At 39.4% G+C, this 20,794-nt stretch overlaps 2 protein-coding genes across 5 annotated transcripts in view; one reads left to right on the plus strand and one right to left on the minus strand.

Annotated features, from left to right (window-relative positions):
• Positions 1 to 3,869, minus strand: part of C2CD3 (C2 domain containing 3 centriole elongation regulator) — a 139,446-nt gene extending 135,577 nt beyond the window's left edge. For all 3 annotated transcript variants that reach the window (XM_028115976.2, XM_028115975.2, XM_028115978.2), the window contains exon 1: positions 3,652 to 3,869. In XM_028115976.2, coding sequence (XP_027971777.2) covers positions 3,652 to 3,706 — 55 coding nt within the window. In that variant the 5' untranslated portion in view covers positions 3,707 to 3,869. The remainder of the gene's footprint in view (positions 1 to 3,651) is intronic.
• A 278-nt stretch (positions 3,870 to 4,147) lies between these two features.
• The window catches only part of PPME1 (protein phosphatase methylesterase 1), an 88,116-nt gene continuing 71,469 nt past the window's right edge, over positions 4,148 to 20,794 (plus strand). Inside the window, exon 1 of one of the 2 annotated variants that reach the window (XM_028115870.2) lies at positions 4,148 to 4,430. In XM_028115870.2, the coding sequence (XP_027971671.1) occupies positions 4,330 to 4,430 (101 nt within the window). In that variant the 5' untranslated portion in view covers positions 4,148 to 4,329. The remainder of the gene's footprint in view (positions 4,431 to 20,794) is intronic. The other variant, XM_028115869.2, reaches the window with a different exon arrangement.

The following is a 20,794-nucleotide window of genomic DNA, read 5'->3' on the forward strand; positions in this document are numbered from 1 at the left end:
ATAGATAAATGGATAAAGGAGATGTGGTGTATGTACACAATGGGATATTACTCAGCTATAAAAAAAGAATGACATCTTGCCTTTCAAACAACATGGATGGACCTAGAGGGTATTATGCTAAATGAAATAAGTCAGACTGAGAAAGGCAAATACTATATGAGTTCACTTACATGTGGAACCTAAGCGAACAAAAGGCAGAAACAGACCCATAAATACAAGTAAAAACTGATGGTTACCAGAGGGGAGAGGAGTGGGAGGATGGGCAAAATAGATGAAAGGGAATGGGAGATACTGGCTTCCAATTATGGAATGAATAAGTCATGGGGATAAAAGGTACAGCATAAGGAACATAGTCAATGGTATTGTAATAATGTATGGGGACAGATGGTAGCTACACTTGTGGTGAGCATAGTATAACATATAGATCTGTGGACTCACTATGTTCTACACCTGAAACTAACATTGTATGTCAACTATACTTCAATTAAAAAAGATACCATTTCAAAAATAGGAGCATGATGATACAGTACACAGGTTTTTAAAATCTCAAAAGTAGCTGAAATTTATCTTCCAAGTAGTGTTGTTTTTTATTATTGCAATATCCAGGTTTTAAGATATGTTCTCTCTACCTCTCTTACTTTAAAACCATTACTAAACATGAAACAGCAATGACTCCCTTCACTCAATGCTCAAAAGATTAAGTCTATACCATACGACTTAGCATTTCAATAAAGACCACCTTGAACTGTGGAGTTTCTTTCCTGCCAACATCATTCAGTCAATGAAGACAGACACTATCATCTTCAGATTCTGCCACTATTTTTTAGTACAGTATTGGGCTTAGAATATTTACCGGCTTTTATAATATTTATTGGATTTCAGACAGATAATAAATATAAACAAGGCATTTAATCATGACTTTATGTAAAACTTTCCTTTAACGACCTTGACTGTCTTCCATTCATAGTTATCTCCTAATCATGACTTAGAGGAGATTTAAGAAACTACATATGAGGGACGCCTGGATGGCTCAGTCGTTAAGCATATGCCTTTGGTTCAGGTCATGATCCCAGGGTCCTGGGATTGAACCCTGCATCAGGCTCCCTGCTCAGCGGGAAGCCTGTTTCTCCCTCTCCCACTCCCCCTGCTTGTGTTCCCTCTCTCGCTGTGTCTCTGTCAAATAAATAATAAAATCTTAAAAAAAAAAGAAACTGTATATGAATATAAATATTCACCCATAAAAAAGAATGAACTCTTGCCATTTGCAACAATATGGATGGAGCTAGACGTAAAATGCTAAGCAAAATAAATCAGAGAAAGACAAATACCATATGATTTCACTCATGTGGAATTTAAGAAACAAATGAACAAAGGAGGAAAAAAAGAGAGACAAACCAAGAAACTGACTCTTAACTGTGGAAAACAAAATGATGGTTACCAGAGGAGAGGTGGGGGGATGGGTGAAATAGGTGATGAGGAAAAGAGTAAACTTATGATGAGCAATGAGTAATGCATAGAATTGTTGAATCACCATATTGCACAACTGAAACTAATTTAACACTGTATGTTAGCTATACTGGAATTAAAAAAAAAAGAAACCATTCCCATATTACACACACCTTTCTATTCCTCTTACTTTTCCCTTGGAGAGTGGTCACGCCTAACAAGAAGAAAATATACTGGAGTATATCAGATCAGGAGATCTATATAAGTCAGTCTTTGGATTTCTAAAGCGAACATCTCTGCTCTCTATGGTTCAAGATGACAAACCATAATCTTTCTGGATAACTAGTTTCAATATAAAAATATACACAGGTGTGTATATGAGCATTATTGTATATATATACACATGGTACAGCAAGGACATTCTTAAGTTATTTTTATTTTTATTTTCCTCCTATCACCCAAATATGCTTGACTGGTTTGGCATAGGGAGCACCAGCATTGAATATACCCATGCTTCTATTTCATATCCTCCCATCATTCCTGGCAGGAAAGGTACTGCCTCAGAACTGCCTTGGTTATCTTTAAACAGCTTGGATAAGATTCATTTCCAGACTGTAGATTCAGTCTCAAGCCAGTGGCCTAATGTACTATCACTGTTCCTAATACTACTTTACCTATAATGTAAAAAGGCAAAGTCACACAAAGTTTGTTGTTTTGGAGGCAGCCCTATAAAGATTCAATTTCCAGTTTCCTGATCTGTCCTGGGTTACTAGGGCAACTGTTCTCTCTGCAGCTAACATTTCCCTGCTCTTCTGGTGAGCATGTTTCTTCTTAAGCCTACTATCCTGATAAGGTCCTCTTGCTACACACTCTTTCATCCTCTCAAATCCTTCAGAGATTCTCATGCCTTCACCCCCACTCCAACACTATCACACCTTGTCACTCCCCACTCTTTCTTCCTCTCTCCTCCACAACTATCTTTCCCAACTCCTGCCTGTAGCCCTTCATGCTTCATGATTGTCTTAGGTTTGACTCATTCAGCCAACATCTACCAACTCCTGCTTTGTGCTTGTTCTTAAGGATTCAGTAACATATAAAACATGATCCTTGCCTATTAGAATTATTGACATACCACCTCTCCAATTTATGTGTCTTCCAGTCCATGTGGAACTCCAAAGGTATACCTTCCCACACACAAACACACATTTAACTTTGTTATCAAAAACACTCCTGGGACGCCTGGGTGGCTCAGTCGGTTAAGCGTCTGCCTTCGGCTCCGGTGGTGATCCCAGGATCCTGGGATCAAGTCCCGCATCGGGCTCCTTGCTCTGCGGGGATTCTGCTTCTCCCTCTGCCTGCCGCCCCCCTGCTTGTACTCTCGCTCTCTCTCCCTCTCTCTCCCTGGTAAATAAATAAATAATCTTTAAAAAAAATAACAAACTCCTAAGTCATGGGGATGTAACGTACATCACAGTGACTATAGTTAATAATGTACTTATTATATATTTGGGAAAGTTGCTAAAAGAGTACATCTTAAAATTTTTCATGACAGGGCGCCTGGGTGGCTCAGTTGTTGGGCGTCTGCCTTCGGCTCAGGATGATCCCACGGTCCTGGGATCGAGCCCTGCATCGGGCTCCCTGCTCTGTGGGAAGCCTGCTTCCCCCTCTCCCACTCTCCCTGCTTGTGTTACCTCTCTCGCTCTCTATCAAATAAATAAATAAAAATCTTAAAAAAAATTTTTTTCATGACAACAAAAAATATTTTTAGTAATTGTACGGTGATGGATGCTAACTAGACTTACTGCGGTGATCATTTCGCAATATATACGAATATCCAATCATGTTGTACAACCTAAAGCTAAGACAACGTTATATGTCAATTATATCTCACTTTAAAAAGTTAAAAAATTCCTAGTATTTTTTATTCCCTTTCTTTAGAAACGTTCTGCCTGTACCTTTTAGCCCTCACTTCGCCCCATTTATTTGCCCGTTTTGTCCCCCCACTTCAGCCCCTATTTCCTTTTCATTCGTTGGACGGCCAATTGGCTTCTCTCTTAACTTTTGATTCCTTGGTTGTTTCCCCCTTTCTTCCCTTCTCCCCGCTTTTTTACAAGCGCGTGTGGGAGTCTCCCTAGAATTCTTTACACCTTGCTCCCCTAACTCCGCCTCATTACTCTTTCCTCAATCTTTGGTCGCTCAGGTTACCTCTTTTCTTGCGGCCACGGACGCCCACAGGCCCCTCGCCTTTTCGTTGTTTCATGACGAGCCAGAGCTCTTCTTCACCAACTGAACTCCCGCTCCAGCACCTAAGCCGTAGCCTCCCGCCATCCCTTCCCAAGGCGCCTGCGTTCCCCGGCAACCGGAGCCGCCGGGCAGCCTGGGAAGCAGGAAGAAGCGGCTCTTCCTGTAACAGTCTGCGAGAAGCAGTGAGAAGGAAAGGCGCCAAGATTTGTTCCCGCAAATAGACTACAACACCCAGAATGCTCTGCTACACTACCTCTCCGAGGTTGGCCGCTGTCGCCTCCAGCTGCGCAAGCGCAAAGGGATACGCCCTTTGAGGACTTCATTGCCCAGGGTGCATTGCCTTTAAGGAGGGCTTGTCTTTCCGGCGAGGGTCAATGAGGTCTCCGCTTGGGGTCTGAGAGATCCGTAAACTCCGTTACCCAGCTTCCTTTATGGAGGACTGTTGCGCACTTCCGGTGGAAGCGCTGACGAGAGGGGGTGGAGTTTACGGAGCCGGTGGGCGGTGGGCGGTGCTGCCGGTAGCTGGGTGCTGTCCAAAGGCACTGGGCGTCGCTGGGGGAGCGAGCTGGGACCGGCTGGGCCGCACTTAGCGTGGGACGAAGCTTAGTCTACTGTTTGACTACGTGAGGCCTTCCCTTCATGTCGGCCCTCGAGAAGAGCATGCACCTCGGCCGCCTGCCCTCTCGCCCACCTCTCCCCGGCAGCGGGGGCAGTCAGAGCGGAGCCAAGATGCGAATGGGGTACGTGACCCATACCCCTTTTCCCTAGAGGCTAGGCCCCGGCCATTGGAGAATGGTGTCTCTGGGCGTTTAGAGCGTCATGGCAAGGGGAGCTAAGGATGGGAGAGAATATTGGCGGCGGCCTGGAGACATTTAGATGGTGTTGAAGGCGAATTTGGGAACTAGGGGAGGCGCCAAGTCAATGGAAATTTGAGGACATAGTATTGAAGGAAGAAGGGAATGAGGCAGATTGAGAAAGCTGAGAGGATAATTTAAGAGATGTAGGAGGCACCTCCAGAAGAAGTGATGGAGGAGGTTTGAGGAAAGGTAGTAGAGGTGACAAAAGTCGGGGAATATCTGTCGGGGAGGGTTGAAGGAAATGGAGAATAACTGAAAGAAAAGTTGAGGGGAATTAGGGGAACAATTAGGGAAAGATTTGGGAGTAGTAAGAAGACTGAAAGAACTAGATATTAGAAAAGCTGAGGGAGGGATGCCTGGGTGGCTCAGTCGGTTAAGCGGCTGCCTTTGGCTGAGGTCGTGATGCCAGGGTCCTGGGATCCAGCGAGCCCCACGTGGGGCTCTCAGCTCAGCGGGAGCCTGCTTCTCCCTCTCCCTACCATTCCCCCTTCTTGTACTCTCTGTCAAATAAATAAATAAGATTAAGAAAAAAACAAAAAAGAAGAAAAGCTGAGGGGAAATGAGAACACCTGAGGCAGGGTTGAAGGAAAGAAAACTAGGGAGCAGAAGGTTCTAGTGCCTATTTTATTTTATTTTATTTTATTGTGTTAATCACCATACATCACATCATTAGTTTTTGATGTAGTGTTCCATGATTCAGGGAGCAGAAGGTTCTAGAGAGAGTTCCTAGAGGTGTAAGAGGCAGATTCAGAGAGTGCGGGGATGATTAGGAGATTAGATCTCTTATGGGAGAACTGAGAAGGTTTGAAAACAGGGCTAAGGAAAGATGGAGAATATAACCAAGTAGACTGTTAAAGGTAATAGGAATGTGCTGAGGAGGGGAGGAGTGATGAGGTGCTTAGAGAGTGAGCATGGACTCTAGAGATGGAGAAAAGACTGGGAACAGGGTTTAGTGAATGAAAGTGCTGCAGAGATAAGGTATGGGCTTAAAGAGAATATTTGGGCAGTTGATTTTTGCCAGGCAAATAAGTCTGATGGAAGGTATATACTGGTTTGATAAGACTCAGAATTAATGAAGCATTCACAGTAGCCAGTTAAAATGTTTTGGGGCAAACCATTTACTGGGAAAGGAGGAGCTTTGTTGAAGAGATAGGTTTGGGGAATTTTAGGTTGTTGAATGGCTTGTGCCAGATTCGGGGGTATTCAGGTATAGGAGAGACAGGTATGAGTTGAACATGGGAGAGGTAATTACGAGAAAGCAGAGGGAATTGAATAGGCAGGTTTTTTTGAGAGGTATTTGTAGTATCAAATAGTATTCTGGAGACTAGTGACTATAAAGAGAAAAGGGGTAGAAAGAATAGGTATGAGGTAGTCAAAAAGGTATGTTTGGGATTTTAGAGATGGGTTGATAGGTAGACTTGGAGTAAAGACTAGAGAGGAGAAACCTTAGTTTCTAAAGAAGTAATATGTACAAAAACTGATCAAAAAGGAGATGAGGATAAGAGATGCAGTACTGTGAAAGAAGGTACTCGGAGTAAAGAGAGAGAAGAATCCCATAAATTAAAACAGTAGGGTAGAGAGGTGGTGAGAACTGGGGGGGGGGGGGGGGCGGTGAAAAAACCAGGGAAGGAAATTAAGAATTGGAGACCTGACTATGATGATACACAGTAGAAATGGGAGAAAACCTTAACAGAAGATAGATGTTGGATGCACAATGGAAAGAGGTAGTAGAAGGCCTCATATAAGGTAAAATGGAGATTGTTTTGGCTTTAGAAGACAGAAGGGTAAGACTGTAACATGAATAAGGAGGATCTGCAAACTGATCCATGATAGATTATTTGGGAAAATTAACCTGGAGTATAAAAATAAATGTAACATTTATTGTTGGTATGTGTCTTCATTGCTGCCTTTCTTAAACTAAAATTTGGTCCTTTAGTATACCAGCACTCTTCTGTAAAAATATATAAAAATATTAGCTTTTTGGTAACTATACATGCTACAGCTAGGTTTAGAGCTCAGCTTCTCACTTTGTTGAAACAAGTTCTCTGAAGATGAGAACTGAAAAGAAAAACACTAAGAGAAAATAAAGGGAAAATCTGCTGATTAGAAGATTGTATAATTTTTGGTAACTTACCCTCTTTAAATAGATGTTTTGGTCTTCTTTGTTAATTGCTTATCCTAGAAAATAAAGTTCTTTAGAAAAATCCTTCTTTATAATATTGTGAAGAGAAGAGCTATGTTGGTGAATTTTATGTGCTCCTCAAGTGGCTTGTTTTCCTATGTTTTTCTTTTCTATTTCCTTATTGGAACATAGGCAGGCCTCAGCTGAGTCTAAAGTTAGTGGTAATATAGACTCTCTCCCTGCCCTAGAGAGCTTTCATTTGAATATTTTTTGTTAATAAATAAGAAAACAAACTCAGGGTGCCTGGGTAGCACAGTTGGTTAAGTGTCCAACTCTTGGTTTCAGCTCACGTTATGGTTTCCAGGGTCATGAGATGGAGCCCCGAGTTGGGCTCCATGCTCAGTGTGGAGTCTACTTGAGATTCTCTCCCTCTACCTCTCCCGCTTGTGCGCTCTCTCTCTCTCTCAAAGAAATAATTAAATCTTTAAGGAAAATAAAAGAGAAAACTCAAATCTTCATACTAAGGCAGTAGAAGCTTCATGGTGGGGCCACTAAAGACTAAGACTTGAGTCTCTGAGACCCATTATGTTTTTTGGATTCATAGTTGTTATCCTGGCAATACTTAATTTGAGTTGTGCATCTTATTTCTTTGCAAATACTCTAGCATTCAGCCTTTTCCTCAGTCTTGGTTTATGAAGTCTCACTTCAACCAATTTTAAAGCATCCTTCTTTATTTCCCCTTCTGTTCATTTATTTGCATTTTTCTTATCTACCCATCTTTTTCCATTCCCCCATCTCTTACTCTCAAGTTGGACCTGTTCCTTTGACAGTCTTTTATATGACTTACTCTTTCAACTCTTTCAATTTATAATCTCTTGCCTTTAATTTCACTAAACCTTATTTAGATGTGTTTGCATATTCAAAGTGGTTTTGAGTTTATGATTTTCCTTGAGTTTCCATAATTTAGTTTTTCAAATTAATTTAGTAACTCCAGAATATTGCTAGATATGTAATAATATCTATTATTATTGTATTGTTATGTAATAATAACAATTACTTTCTTTTCCCAAGTAGGTACTTTGTGCCAGTCATTGTAGTAATAGCTTTATGTATGTTTATTTAATCTGATCACAACCTTGCAAGGTATATATTTCTCTGCATTTATAAGGAAATTCAGACTGAGATTAAAGGTCACCCAACTAGTATGTGGCAGAATTAGGATTCAATTGATGTTTAGCCTCAAAACACCGCACTTTTTCTTGGGGTAAGGCCTGAAATCCTGGTTTCACTGTTCCTTGATAGAAGCCAGTAGATGATGCCAGACGATGTGTTAAGAGTTGCCATAACAAAAATACCATAGATTGGGTGGCTTATAAACAATAGAAATGCATCTCTCACATTTCTGGAGGCTTGGAAGTCCAAGATCAAGCTGCGGACAGATTCTGTGTTCAGTGGGGAACACATGCTGGTTCATTGATGGCAGTCTTGCTGTGTTGTCACATGGCAGAAGGAGGAAGGAAGCTCTGTGGAATGTTTTCTAAGGGCACTAATCCCATTCATGAAGGCTATACTCTCATGACCTCATCACCTCCCAAGGCCCCACTTCCAAATACCATCACACTGAACATTAGGATTTAACCTGAATTTGGGGCTGGACACAAACGTTCAGTCTACAGTACCTGGGTGTGCTTGAGAAGAGTATGTTTTAAAATTCACTGCTTTAGTACATGTTACTGTTAGAGAGACTGTGTAGATTATTAAAACCATTCATTTTTCAACATGTTTTTGGTTTATCAATAGTACTACATTTCTGTAGTTACCTCTTAACATTTCTACAGAACTTTAACTGAAAGATATATTAGTGCCTTTTTGTATTATTTTATGAGATACGTTAGGGCAGGGATTAATATTTTCTCTTAATGAGAAAACTAAAATGTTCTTTGACTTGCCTAAAAGCACAGAATCATCAAATGGCAGAAACAGGATTCAAACCCAGACTTCAGATTTTTAGTCCATTGTTGCTCTTGTTATACCTTGGTGTAGAAATTGTTGTTTAAAGTGCTATAGATCTTAAAAAAAAAAGTGATAAAGATTTGAGTTTTTAAGCCCAGCTTGTGTATTTACTTTGGTCAAGTCATTTAACCTCTCATAGTCTTTTTTTTTCTTTTAATTTCTGCTTACTTTAGAGTTCTGTGAGAATGAGATAATACATGCAAAGCACTTATGCTTCCTGACACACAAGCTTTTAAGGAATGACAACTAGTAAATTATTTTATATTGAGAACTGTGAGAAAGGCTTATTCTTTATGAAGTAGAAGCTCGCTTTTCAATTTTTTATAATGTCATCTTTTTCCTTTTAAGCTGTATATTACTCATATCTGATTAGATAGTCCTTCATTCAGCTTCTTAAATTTATAATGGATATCAGGCCTCTTAGGAAGGCTTTAAGGAGCTGTTCACACAAATGGAAAAATAAAGGACAAAGTGAAGTGACTTGCTCAAGCTCACATATTAAGTTACAAATCCTAGGATCTCTGTTTTTGTTACTAGGTTTTTAAAAATTAAAATTCAGGGGCGCCTAGGTGGCTCAGTCAGTTAAGCGTCTGCCTTTGGCTCAGGTCATGATCCCAGAGTCCTGGGATTGAGCCCCGCATCTGGCTCCCTGCCAGCTGGGAGCTTGCTTCTCTTCCTGCCACTCCCCTGCTTGTGATCTCTCTCTCTGTCTCTCTCTCTGTCTCTCTCTCTCTCTGTGCCAAATAAATAAATAAAATCTTTAAAAAAAATTTAAATTCACATAGCGTAGAATTTACCCTTTAAGAGTATATAGTTCGGTGGTTTTTAGTAAATTCATGGTTGTACAGTCATTGTCACTAATTTTAGACATTTTCATTATTGCATGAACTACTTACCTGCTAGCAGTTACTTCCCCCTACCCCATTCCCTGGGAACCACTAATCTACTTTCAGTCTTTAAGGATTTGCCTATTCTGGAGATTTCATATAAATGAAATCATGCACTAAGTGGCCTTTTGTGATTGGCTTCTTTCACTTAGTATAATGTTTTCAAGATTCATCCATGTTGTAGCATGTTATCAGTACATCACACCTTTTTATTGCTGACTGATATTCCATTGTATAGCTATACCAAATTTTACTTATCAGTTGCTGAACACTTGGGTCGTTTCCATTTTTTTGCTTTTATGAATAATGCTGCTATGAACGTTCACATACAAATCTTTCTGTGGAAATATGTTTGGATTTCCCTTGGGGAAATACCTAAGAATGGAATTGCTGGGTCATATGGTAAATTGTGTTTAACTTTTTAAGAAACTGCCAAACTGGGGCGCCTTGGTGGCTCAGACAGTTAAGCGTCTGCCTTTGGTTCAGGTCATGATCTCAGGGTCCTGGGATGGAGCCCTGAGTCAGGCTCCCTGCTCAGCGGGGAGTTGGCTTCTCTCTCTCTCTGTCCGCCCCTCCCCCCCTCAAATAAATAAATAAAAATCGTTAAAAAAAATGATGCCTTAGGGCACCTGAGTGGCTCAGTTAGCTAAGCGTCTGCCTTCAGCTCAGGTTATGATCCCAGGGTACTGGGATCGAGCCCTGCATCGGGCTCCCTGCTCAGCGGGGAGTCTGCTTCTCCCTCTCCCTCTGCCCCCCCCCACTTGTGCTCGCTTTCTCTCTCTTGCTTGCTCGCTCTCTCTCGCTCTATCTCAAATAAAATCTTTAAAAAAATGATGCCTTTATCTTGTACCAAATTTTCACATAGATTTGGATCTGTTACATTTCTTTTTTTTCCTATTGGCCTGCCTATTTATTTATGTGCCATTACTACACTTTAATTACAGAGGCATTTTTTAATATGTTTTAGTAGATGGTAGAGGTAGCTTACCCCTCATTCTCTTTTAAGATAAACTATTTTTTTTTTAATTTGGTTGACACACAATGTTATGTTAGTTTCAGGTGTACAACATAGTGATTCCACAAGTCTGTACTTTATCCTATGCTAAACACAAGTGCAGCTACCATCCATCACCATACAATGCTATTACAATACCATTGACTATATTCCCTCTGCTGTTCCTCTTATTCCCCATGACATATTCATTCCATAACTGGAAGCCTGTATCTCCCATTCCCCACACCCATTTTACCCATCTCCTCATTCCCCTCCCTTCTGGCAACCATCAGTTTGTTCTCTGTATTTATGGGTCTTTTTCTGCTTCTTGTTTGTTTATTCATTTGTTTTGTTTTTTAGATTCCATATATAAGTGAAATCATGTGGTGTTTGTCTCTCGGTCTTATTTATTTCACTTAGCATAATACTCTCTAGGTCCACCCATGTTGTTGGCACATGGCAAGATCTCACTCTTTTTTATGGCTGAGTAATACACAAATAAACTTTCTAATCAAACTAGTACCAGAAAAAAAAAAAGTCCTCACAGTATTTTTATTGGGGTTATGTTAAATATGTAAATTAACTTAGAATAAACATTTTTATGACGTTGAGTTTTTTCTGAGGAAATATGATGTCTTTCAATCTGTATGAATCCCTTTGAAGGAAAAATATTTCAGATGCCAAGTATTGGCCTAAGTTATATCTAATGTAATGTCAATTATGTACAAAATAAAACTAGGGATAAATTCTTTATGTATAAGTAAATAGCATATTATTCTTATATAATTAAAAAAAATCAATAGATATACTATTTAAATACAGTTGGGCCTACAAAACTCCCCAAATTCAAATTAGCAGTATTACATTAGTGTGAAATAATCGTACTTGCTGTTAACAATTTACTGTGCTCTAAGCCAAAAGGATATTTATTATTAATAGGAAATTCCAGAGTTGATTTAGTCATGCAACTATATCATTTAAGGACCCTGTGCATCCTTAATTTTGCCATCCTTAGAAATGTTGAATTTTCCTTTTCTTGCTTGTCATCTTTTGGTTGTAAGATGGCTGCTGCAACTCTACTTTCATTTTATCTTTATTCCATTTTTCCACATAACAAAGGAAGGAACAGAAGCAAAGGCCTCTTCCTAGCTAAACTTGTCTTTTTTTTCCCCCCCTTTGGTTTCTGGAAAGGGAAATTCCCCAGCCAATTTTTCCCTTAAGTTTCATTGTCCAGAACTGGTTTACATTTGCATCCTAAGACCAATCACTGGCAGTTGGAATTACTATGACTGGTTTAGACCAATTCTCATTCATTCCCTTGGGCTGGAGGAAGGATAACAAGGTATCTCTACTAGCCACTAAAACAATCTGAAATGCTGCTAGGAAATAGAGAGTGGTGAGAAGTGGAGAAGGAATGTCTGGAGTAGACAGTAAAGGACATGTAATCCAAGGCCTGATGTTTGTAGCAAGTGAGGGGAGACTGATCTTTTGACTGCACACTCTCTACTGTTTTCACTGCAGCACAGGTATAGAAGTAATCAATCTCTTTCTCTCCCCTTTTTCTCCCTTTCCACCTTGTGCCAGGTTTGAGCCCCTTGACCTGAGCACTTCTGAGTAAATGTCCCTTTTTCCATTGTTGCTAGGCTTATTACTAGCAAATCTGTTTCTTCTTAGTGTCTGCAAAATTGGATAGTTGGATTTTGTTTTTAAATGTAATGAGCCCTTGTTATGTTACTTGATGTCAGATTGGAGAAAACACTTCTGGTTAGTTAGGAAAAACTTATTCCTTCATGTCATAAATTAGTTGTTTTTTTTTCAGAGAAGAAAGTTTTAATTAATAGTGCCGTTTAAAAACTGTATGCCACACTTAAATGTTCTTCAAAATACAGTTTTGACAACCAGTTCCAAGCACATACTACCAATAAATTTTGATGATTGAATAAGAGGTTATGTTGAGGGGGCGCCTGGATGGCTCAGTAGGTCAAGCGTCTGACTCTTGGTTTCGGCTGAGGTCCTGATCTCAGGGTCATGAGATCAAGTGCTGCATCGGGCTCCAAGCTCAAAGACTCTCTCACTTTCCCTCTGCCTCCCCCCCTCCCCCCCCCCCCCCCCGCTCTTGCATGCACATATGCGTGTGTGTACTCTCTCTCTCAAATAAATAAATAAATCTTTAAAAAAAACATCAAAGAGGTTATGTTGAAAATTCCAGTCATCCAAACCGTAGGAGAAGGCTGAAGTTGTTTACTATCACTCCTTTTCCACCATGCATCTGTGTGTGTGTTCTTTGCTATGGACTTTTTTCTGAGTGTAAGTGGAAATCCTGTCTTTGTTGCTAATAAGCCATGTGGTCAATTTATCTTTCCTCTTTCTGGAACTCATATCATGGTGTAGTAGAAAGAGCATTTTGGAAGCAGACATACACTTGAGTTTAAATCCAAGCTCCAGTGCTACTGAAAGTGGCTCTGGGCAAATCATTTTACATTTGAGACTGTATTTCCTTGTCTTTAAAATGGGGAAACTTTTCTTGCAGAACTCAGAATTCTGTTTGACACATAATAGGCAGCTAATTAATTATTCCTTTCCATAAAGCAAGATTTAGGTTAGGTGATCTGTAATAGTCTGATCCAGTGTGTAGTTTTTAGAATCTTTAACTCTGCTGCTTTAATAACACGCCCTTATCACTAGTAATAAACACTCCAAACTACCGCAACCCAGACAGCCATCTGGTTGCCTTCTTTCCATTCCCTTCAAAGTGTTCCTAATGAGGACTTTTTTTTTTTTAAAGCAGTGATGCCTTGATTTAAATAGCTGGCTGCAATTAAACTTCAGTATTTTGCCTCCACTACAAGACTCCTAGACTTAGAGAATTTGTGACAACAGTGACTAGGACTGCTACTGTGCAGCTCGTGACTCATTCATAACTCCCTTAACAGATTGAAACAGCCTAGTAGACGTTGAAGTTATTATGCCTATTTGGATTTGAGACATTCACTTCAAAACATACAACTTCTCTTATTCCTTGTTCTCTAAATGTGCAGGGAAAAATTTTCCTCCCTTCCTCCTATTCTCCACTCCACTTCTTTCTTTCCTGAGCAGTTAATCATATAGTTTTGTTGGTGGTGGTCAGATCTCCTAGTAGCATCATCACATTAAGTAGGCAAGCAGCACATCTCTGCCCCCATAGCCTTCTGTAATATAACACTTCTCCTTCTGACTTGTAATTATTGGTTGACTGTCTACTCTTCAAGACTGGGAGCTTCTTAAGGGGAGAAGTTATATCTTAATTTCCCTGTTTTCACGTATGCTGGCTACTTAAGTGCTGACCTGTCCTAGACCTATTTGGCCTCATTTTGTAAGAGCAATCTTGTTTCTTAACCAGTTCCATGAAGATGGCATAACTAAACTTATTTTCCCTTTCTTCTGAAAGCTGTTTCACTTCATGAAATGATGGAATCTATATTTTAGCACCAGCACTTAGGCAAATTGTGTTGTGCTTCCAAATACCTTGTCTTAATTTGAAATTTAAAATACTCATATGGTTGAAGCTGATGCATGCAATTAGTCTCTCTCTCTCTCTTTTTAAAGATTTTATTCATTTGTCAGAGAGAGAGAGAGAGAGAGCACAAACGGGGAGCAGCAGGCAGAGGGAGAAGCAGGCTCCTCACCAAGCAAGGAGCCCGAAGTGGGACCTGATTCCAGGACTCTGGGACCATGACCCTAGCTGAAGGCAGACATTTAACAGACTGAGCCACCCAGGCATCCCCAATTAGTCTCTTATATGTAAAGATTTGTGCCTGGTTTTGGTTTTATTTTATAACAATTTATGTCTTCTTTTGTGACTCCCCAAACCTGAAAGCAGTTTTATTACTATAAGAGAAAAAGTGTCAATTAGCAATTATTTTTGGAAGACCTGCATTTTATAGGATTGGGTTTTTCTGCCCTTGCTCAATTTATCCCTTATTCTCTAACAGTGAAGACTATTTTTCAAGGAGATGATACCTGCACATTGGTGACTAACAAGTGTAGGGATCAGAGCAAGCAGTCTACTGTTAAAGCCTCATGTTCCAAGCAATGGCAGTTCCCTAAATGTTTCTTGCGCTTACTAACTGCCAAGTTTATTTTACTTGCAATGCCTCCCATTTCACTTTTCAAGTCCTACAAAATCCATGAAGTTCTTTCGGACTATTCTAGCTCATTCTTGTTCTATTCTTCCTCTGAGCTCTGTTGCGCTTTTTGTCATTTCCACTCACTTGTCAGTTATTGGGCGTTAGTACTTGGTATTGCATTTTTTTAATTGTTACATAAAACTTATCATAATTTTATGGTAATATAATTAGGCAATTACCATAATTAATTATCATAATTTTATTTTATGGTAAGTTTTTTTAACCCCAATAAAATGGGAGGTCTGGAGTGCAGGGGCCTTTGTTTTTATTTCTTTGTATCTTCTACAGTAGCATAGTTAGATAAATGTTTTTATAAGATTTCATTTACTGGACATGTGGCACACAACATTCATTTAAAATGAGATCCTAAAGCTTTTCTTGACCATTCAGCCTGCAGTGATCTTTCCATTTTCTGTCCTTTCTGTCCTATCATTTATACCAGAGATTGGCAAACTTTTCTGTACAGGGCCAGATAGTAACCATTTTATGGTTTGCCAGCAGTATAGTTTCTGTAGCAGCTACTCAGCTCTGCTGAGTACAATGAGAGCAGCCATGGACAATATGTAATTGAATATGATTGTGTTCTAACAATACTTTTTTGTGGACACTGAAATTTGAATTTCATGTAATTTTCTAACATTATTTAATATTATTCTTTTTTCTTTTCTCCTAGCTTTTAAAAATGTAAAGACCTTTCTCAGCTCATGAGCCATACAAAAACAGGCAATGGCTGGATTTGCCTTTAGGCCATAGTTTACCAACCCTATATCAATACTATTTATTTTGTACTTCTTTTGTAGTAGAAAGAATATAGGTTTTAAATCAACAAACTAGGCTTTCCTTTCTGGCTTTACTACATACTACTTAATTAGTATAAGCTTGACTTTATTTTCTTAAAATGTGGGTAATACTAAATATAATATTATATATTAATTATACTTCAATAAAAACTTTTAAAATTTTAATGTGGGTAATACTAGCCATAGTTGTTTTTGAAAAGAGATAATGTATACGTAGAATCATTAAGTTATAAAATTAGGTAATGGAAACCTATTTACTATAATTCATGAATTCTAAGATACATTTCTTTTTATATTTAAAATGATAGTGTCTTAACAATTGCTGTTGGGGCACCTGGGTGGCTCATTCGTTACGCGTTGGCCTTCTGCTCAGATCATGATCCCAGGGTCCTGGGATTGAGCCGTGGGTTGGGCTCTCTGCTCAGCGGGGAGCCTGATTCTCCCTCTTTCACTCCCCTTGCTTGTGTTCCCTCTTTTGCTGTCTCTCTCTCTCTCTGTCAAATAAATAAAATCTTAAAAAAAAAAACCACAAAAAACAATTGCTTTTGGTCAAGTAACAGCCCTGTCTTGGTTCTCCCCACTTGTATGAGCAGACACCAAAACTAGCATCAAAACTTGCAAAGTAGGTGTTGGTAGCTTGGAAGAAAATCCTGAAGACAAAAGTGGAGCACTCTCTTAACCACTAAAAACTGAATGGTTGTGAGAAAGAGTGGATATTCAATCAGGTGAGTTAAGCATTATTCCTAAAGTTAGATTCAAAAAGTAATATAGCTCTCCACATAATGGTAAAGTCAGAATATGAGCTGGTGTTTAAGTTTTAAGAAACATTCCATCACTAATGTTCTTGTGAGGCACAGACGACCATATTAGTCAAAGTGATTCAAAAGAGAATAGAACTCTCAGTATGAAGAAATTGGTTAGAAATATTTTAAGTATTTGCTCTCATTTTCCTTTATTTATACCCATAAATGATATATGTTGAATCAGTATAAGAAATTTAAAGTGAATTCTAAGTGGTCAGGTGTGTCTTAGTTTTCCCTAATTTAATTGTAAACTCCTGTGTTTTCTTTACTTGTCCCAAAGTGATTAGCACACAGGAGCTCAGTAAACATTTGATGAATGAATGAATGATGCTCTAATACAGTGGACACATGATGATGTTTCCAATAGTTTAAAATTGTCCACCTTGAATTTAGTGGGGAAGGAAAACCCATAGATTTGTGGACTGTAGAAATGAGATTTTAAAACTGTAATTATTGACAATGTGCAAAAATGAACTTGTGCCCTATTTATATCCTTCTATCTTCATTCTATTAAGAAAAGAAAAAAAAAGGAAATATAGCTCAGATCATGAGGAGGATTAAATTTAGATAATGCTTGTAAAGTGCTTAGCACAGATACATGAATGATTTGTTTCATTTAATCCTTCTCACCCCTTTAATTAAATCAGCTTTTCCTTAAGCTTAAGAACCATGGTTCAAGATATATTAAAATCACTTCAAATTCACTTTTCTATGTTAATCACTTGAACTACATTGTTAATAGCTGAATTTCATCACAAATAGCATTTTATCATATTATATGGCTAAGTAGGCTTAGGGGTAGAACCACCCAGAGAATTTACAAATATTTCATGGTAGTGTTAATCAGGGAAAATGTGCTTCAGTTTTCCCAACCATGACTTTACAGACCTTTGGAATATAAACCCATTTTTAAGTTGTAGAATCTCTATACTAACATTTTTCTTACTGAATATCGGGAAGTTACCATCTTTTATTTGGTAATTAGAGAAATTACTTTCCCAATCCAGGTCATTATTTAATAAGGACAGTATTTCAGATTTTTATAACATTTAAGAAAATCTTCACACCGGACATCATCATTGTGAATCCTTCCCTGACCTGATTCCATTCCCATCAGTGTGCCATCTATGAGTTTTCATGGTATGCTAGGCTTATTTCTGCCCTAGCTTTAGTGTACAGTGACTGTTTACTTAGCTATTTTCTCCCAGGCATGAGCTTTTTGAGGGCAAGAACCAAGTTTTATTCATCAGTGGGAACTTCTGGCCTGCCGATTTCCCAAATGCCCACAAAGTGTATCAGGGCCTGCCATAAAGGGCATACTCAAATATCACTTTAATTGAATTGGAATTAAATTAGTTGATTATATAAGCAAATCGTGACCGGAAAGAGGCTCTAGAATTGCCCTAAATATATTTGAAATGAAGTATCTTATGAAATATGCCTCATATTCTACGTTATTATGGCATTCAGATGAGTCTGAGAAGGGAGTTATATGGTGGTTGTTTCTGAACTATATACTTCCTAGAGTCTTCTATATGGACTTTATTGGATTATAAACTCTGCCTCCAAACCTGCTTGCCTTCTTCCTGTTGTGGTACTGTCTAAACAGAATAGTAGCTTACATAAGTTCTGATCCTTGAGTACTGCTACAAACATTGATTATAAGAGTAAACAGCTACAATTAACCCTTGTAAAACATCAAAAAAGCCTTATACTCTGCTTTCTTGCTTTCATCACTGATATCTCAGTGATTGTGTCTTTGTTTGAGGCCAGATCATTGTACTAAAATTTTCATATCTTTTTTTCCTCTTTACTTTTAGGGTTTTGGAAAAATAAGTTATTAATTAAGTTGGGCAAGTGGCAGAAATAAAATTGAGAAATTTTTCTAAACCTAAGTAAAGCAGAATTCATTTATTATCAGAGGTATAAGATTACAGTTCTTCTTCTAGTGCTGCAGCAGTCTGTCTTCATCCATCCATTTAAAATGAATTATATATTTTTGTGTGATCTGACTCAGCAGGTTGGAAGTTCCCGTGGACTAAATATCTTATTTGAAAGTGGCCTTAAGTGAGGTAATGATGCAGTTTTGGAATATAGGTGAGGTTCAGTGGGGTGGAGTCCAGAGCCGATGACCAAGAAAGAATTCTTGAGGCGTCTTTGGTGCAAAATGGTGGTTTATTAAAGCACGGGGACAGAGGGGCGCCTGGGTGGCTCAGTCGTTAAGCATCTGCCTTCGGCTCAGGTCATGATCCCAGGGTCCTGGGATCGAGCCCCGCATTGGGCTCCCTGCTCCGCGGGAAGCCTGCTTCTCCCTCTCCCACTCTCCCTGCTTGTGTTCCCTCTCTCGCTGTGTCTCTCTCTGTCAAACAAATAAATAAATTCTTTAAAAAAATAAAATAAAAAATAAAGCACGGGGACAGAACCTGTGGGCAGAAAGAGCTACTGCCCTGTGGTCTTGAGGAGTGGCTGATTATATACTCAGGAGTTGGGGAGGTGAGGACAAAGGGGATGTCCAGAAGGACTGTCATATGCTAAAGACTCAGGGTACTGGAGGCCTGGTTATTGTCAAACCAAGGTTGTTTTTCCCTCTAATGAGGCACTAACATGAAGACAGTTGGGAGTTTCCTGGAGGAATGTTACATTCCTCCTATCACACGTCCATGTCAATGGGCTTCAGGTTCAAAAGAAATTCAATTTTATTTACATTTCTTTCTGCCTCAGCCTCCCTTAATTTTATGGAGGGGAGGGTGATGTTAGGGCTTCAGGAAACTGAGTTAAGGGTCTCTTGGAAGTTAGGCTATTGATAAGAAAGCTTCTTCCTTGTAAATCACTAGGACTTTTTTTTTTAAGATTTTATTTATTTATTTGACAGAGACAGCGAGAGAGGGAACACAAGCAGGGGGAGTGGGAGAGGGAGAAGCAGGCTTCCTGCGGAGCAGGGAGCCCGGTGTGGGGCTTGATCCCAGGACTCTGGGATCATGACCTGAGCGGAAAGCAGACGCTTAATGACTGAGCCACCCAAGCACCCCTCACTAGGGCATTTGTAAACTGAGGGAGACTCCTGTCCTGCAGGACTGTGCTCTCTATCATTTAACCATTAGTTTTTCCTTTAGGGCAGCCAGGAGTGCTTGAGGAATGTCCCATATATCCCAAAGTGGGGGGGGAGGGGTGTAGGGTGCCAGCTTTGGCTTTGTCCTCAGCTTGCCTTCTGTTCCCTCTTCAGTAAGCTTTCATTCATTTGTTGAAACCACATCATATATGGAGCCATAAGTATCCTGTCTCTAATGCAGGACATTGTGGTAAATGCTACTATTTTCATTTTTGGATTCCATGATGCCCAATTAACAACATTCACCAGTGGCCAACAAAGAAAACTAATAGGAATAGAATCTAGGATTTCAATCCCATGGTAAATCAGTATTTATTAACTTAGAGCTCTTTAAAATGGCCTCTTATGTTCTCTCTTTGTGAATGGCATCAGAGAAACTTGAGAGTTGTCTTTTATTCTTCCTTCTCACTCCACTTTCCTGCTCTGTCCCATTGCCATCTACATTTGTAAACCTTGACTTTTTCTTTTTTAAGTTTTATTTATTTATTTGACAGAGACACAGTGAGAGAGGGAACCACAAGCAGGGGCAGCGGGAGAGGGAGAAGCGGGCTTCCCTCTGAGCAGGGAGTCCAATGTGGGACTCTATCCCAGGACCCTGGGATCATGACCTGAGCCGAAGGCAGACGCTTAATGACTGAGCCACCCAGGCGCCCCAACCTTGACTTTTTCTTTAGTCTCCATGGCACTCTGGCTTGCTACTAGGGTCCTCAGCCAGTCACTACCCCCACAGCAGGAACTAATTCTCTTTAACCTCTTCCTGGGGATTTCTGCTTGCTCATCGCTAGCTTGGGTGATTTCAAGAACGGAGAACCTAGTATTATTTTGAGGGTAGTATTGAAAACTGATAAGGAAGTAACCCTGAGAATACGATTTTAGCTCAGCTGCTTTGTGTCTTGGTTGAGTTATTTAACCTCCCTTGGCTTTAGTTTTCTCATTTGCAGAATAGGAATGGCTACCCCAGAGAGTTGTTGTAGAAATTAATTCATTTATTTATCTTCATTCTCTTATCAAATCCTATTAATTTATGGTAGAGTAATTTGGAAAAAGGAATACTACCAAAGGACAAATAGAGGAGAGAAGATAGATAGGCTACCAAGATTTAGGAAGATAGCAAGTTGACTGTTAACTAACAGAAGAGCAAACTGAAAACTACCTACAGAAGGAGAATGAAAGTACAGGCTAATCCATATCATAACCCCATGCAGGCTCAGGAATTGTAGGTGCTAAGTACCTTGGAAAGGGGACTAAAACAGGAGGATTGATTGAAAATCTGTATAAAGCAGCTTTAGACTCCCAGATCTCCTTTCCCTCAGTGTAACGGTTAACTTCTAGAGAAAATGAACCAGAGTGTCT

Source organism: Eumetopias jubatus, unplaced genomic scaffold, assembly GCF_037043125.1.
Source record: "Eumetopias jubatus isolate StellerSeaLion01/CBP00866 unplaced genomic scaffold, mEumJub1_p1.0 scaffold_13, whole genome shotgun sequence".
In the NCBI taxonomy this organism is placed as follows: Eukaryota; Metazoa; Chordata; class Mammalia; order Carnivora; family Otariidae; genus Eumetopias; species Eumetopias jubatus.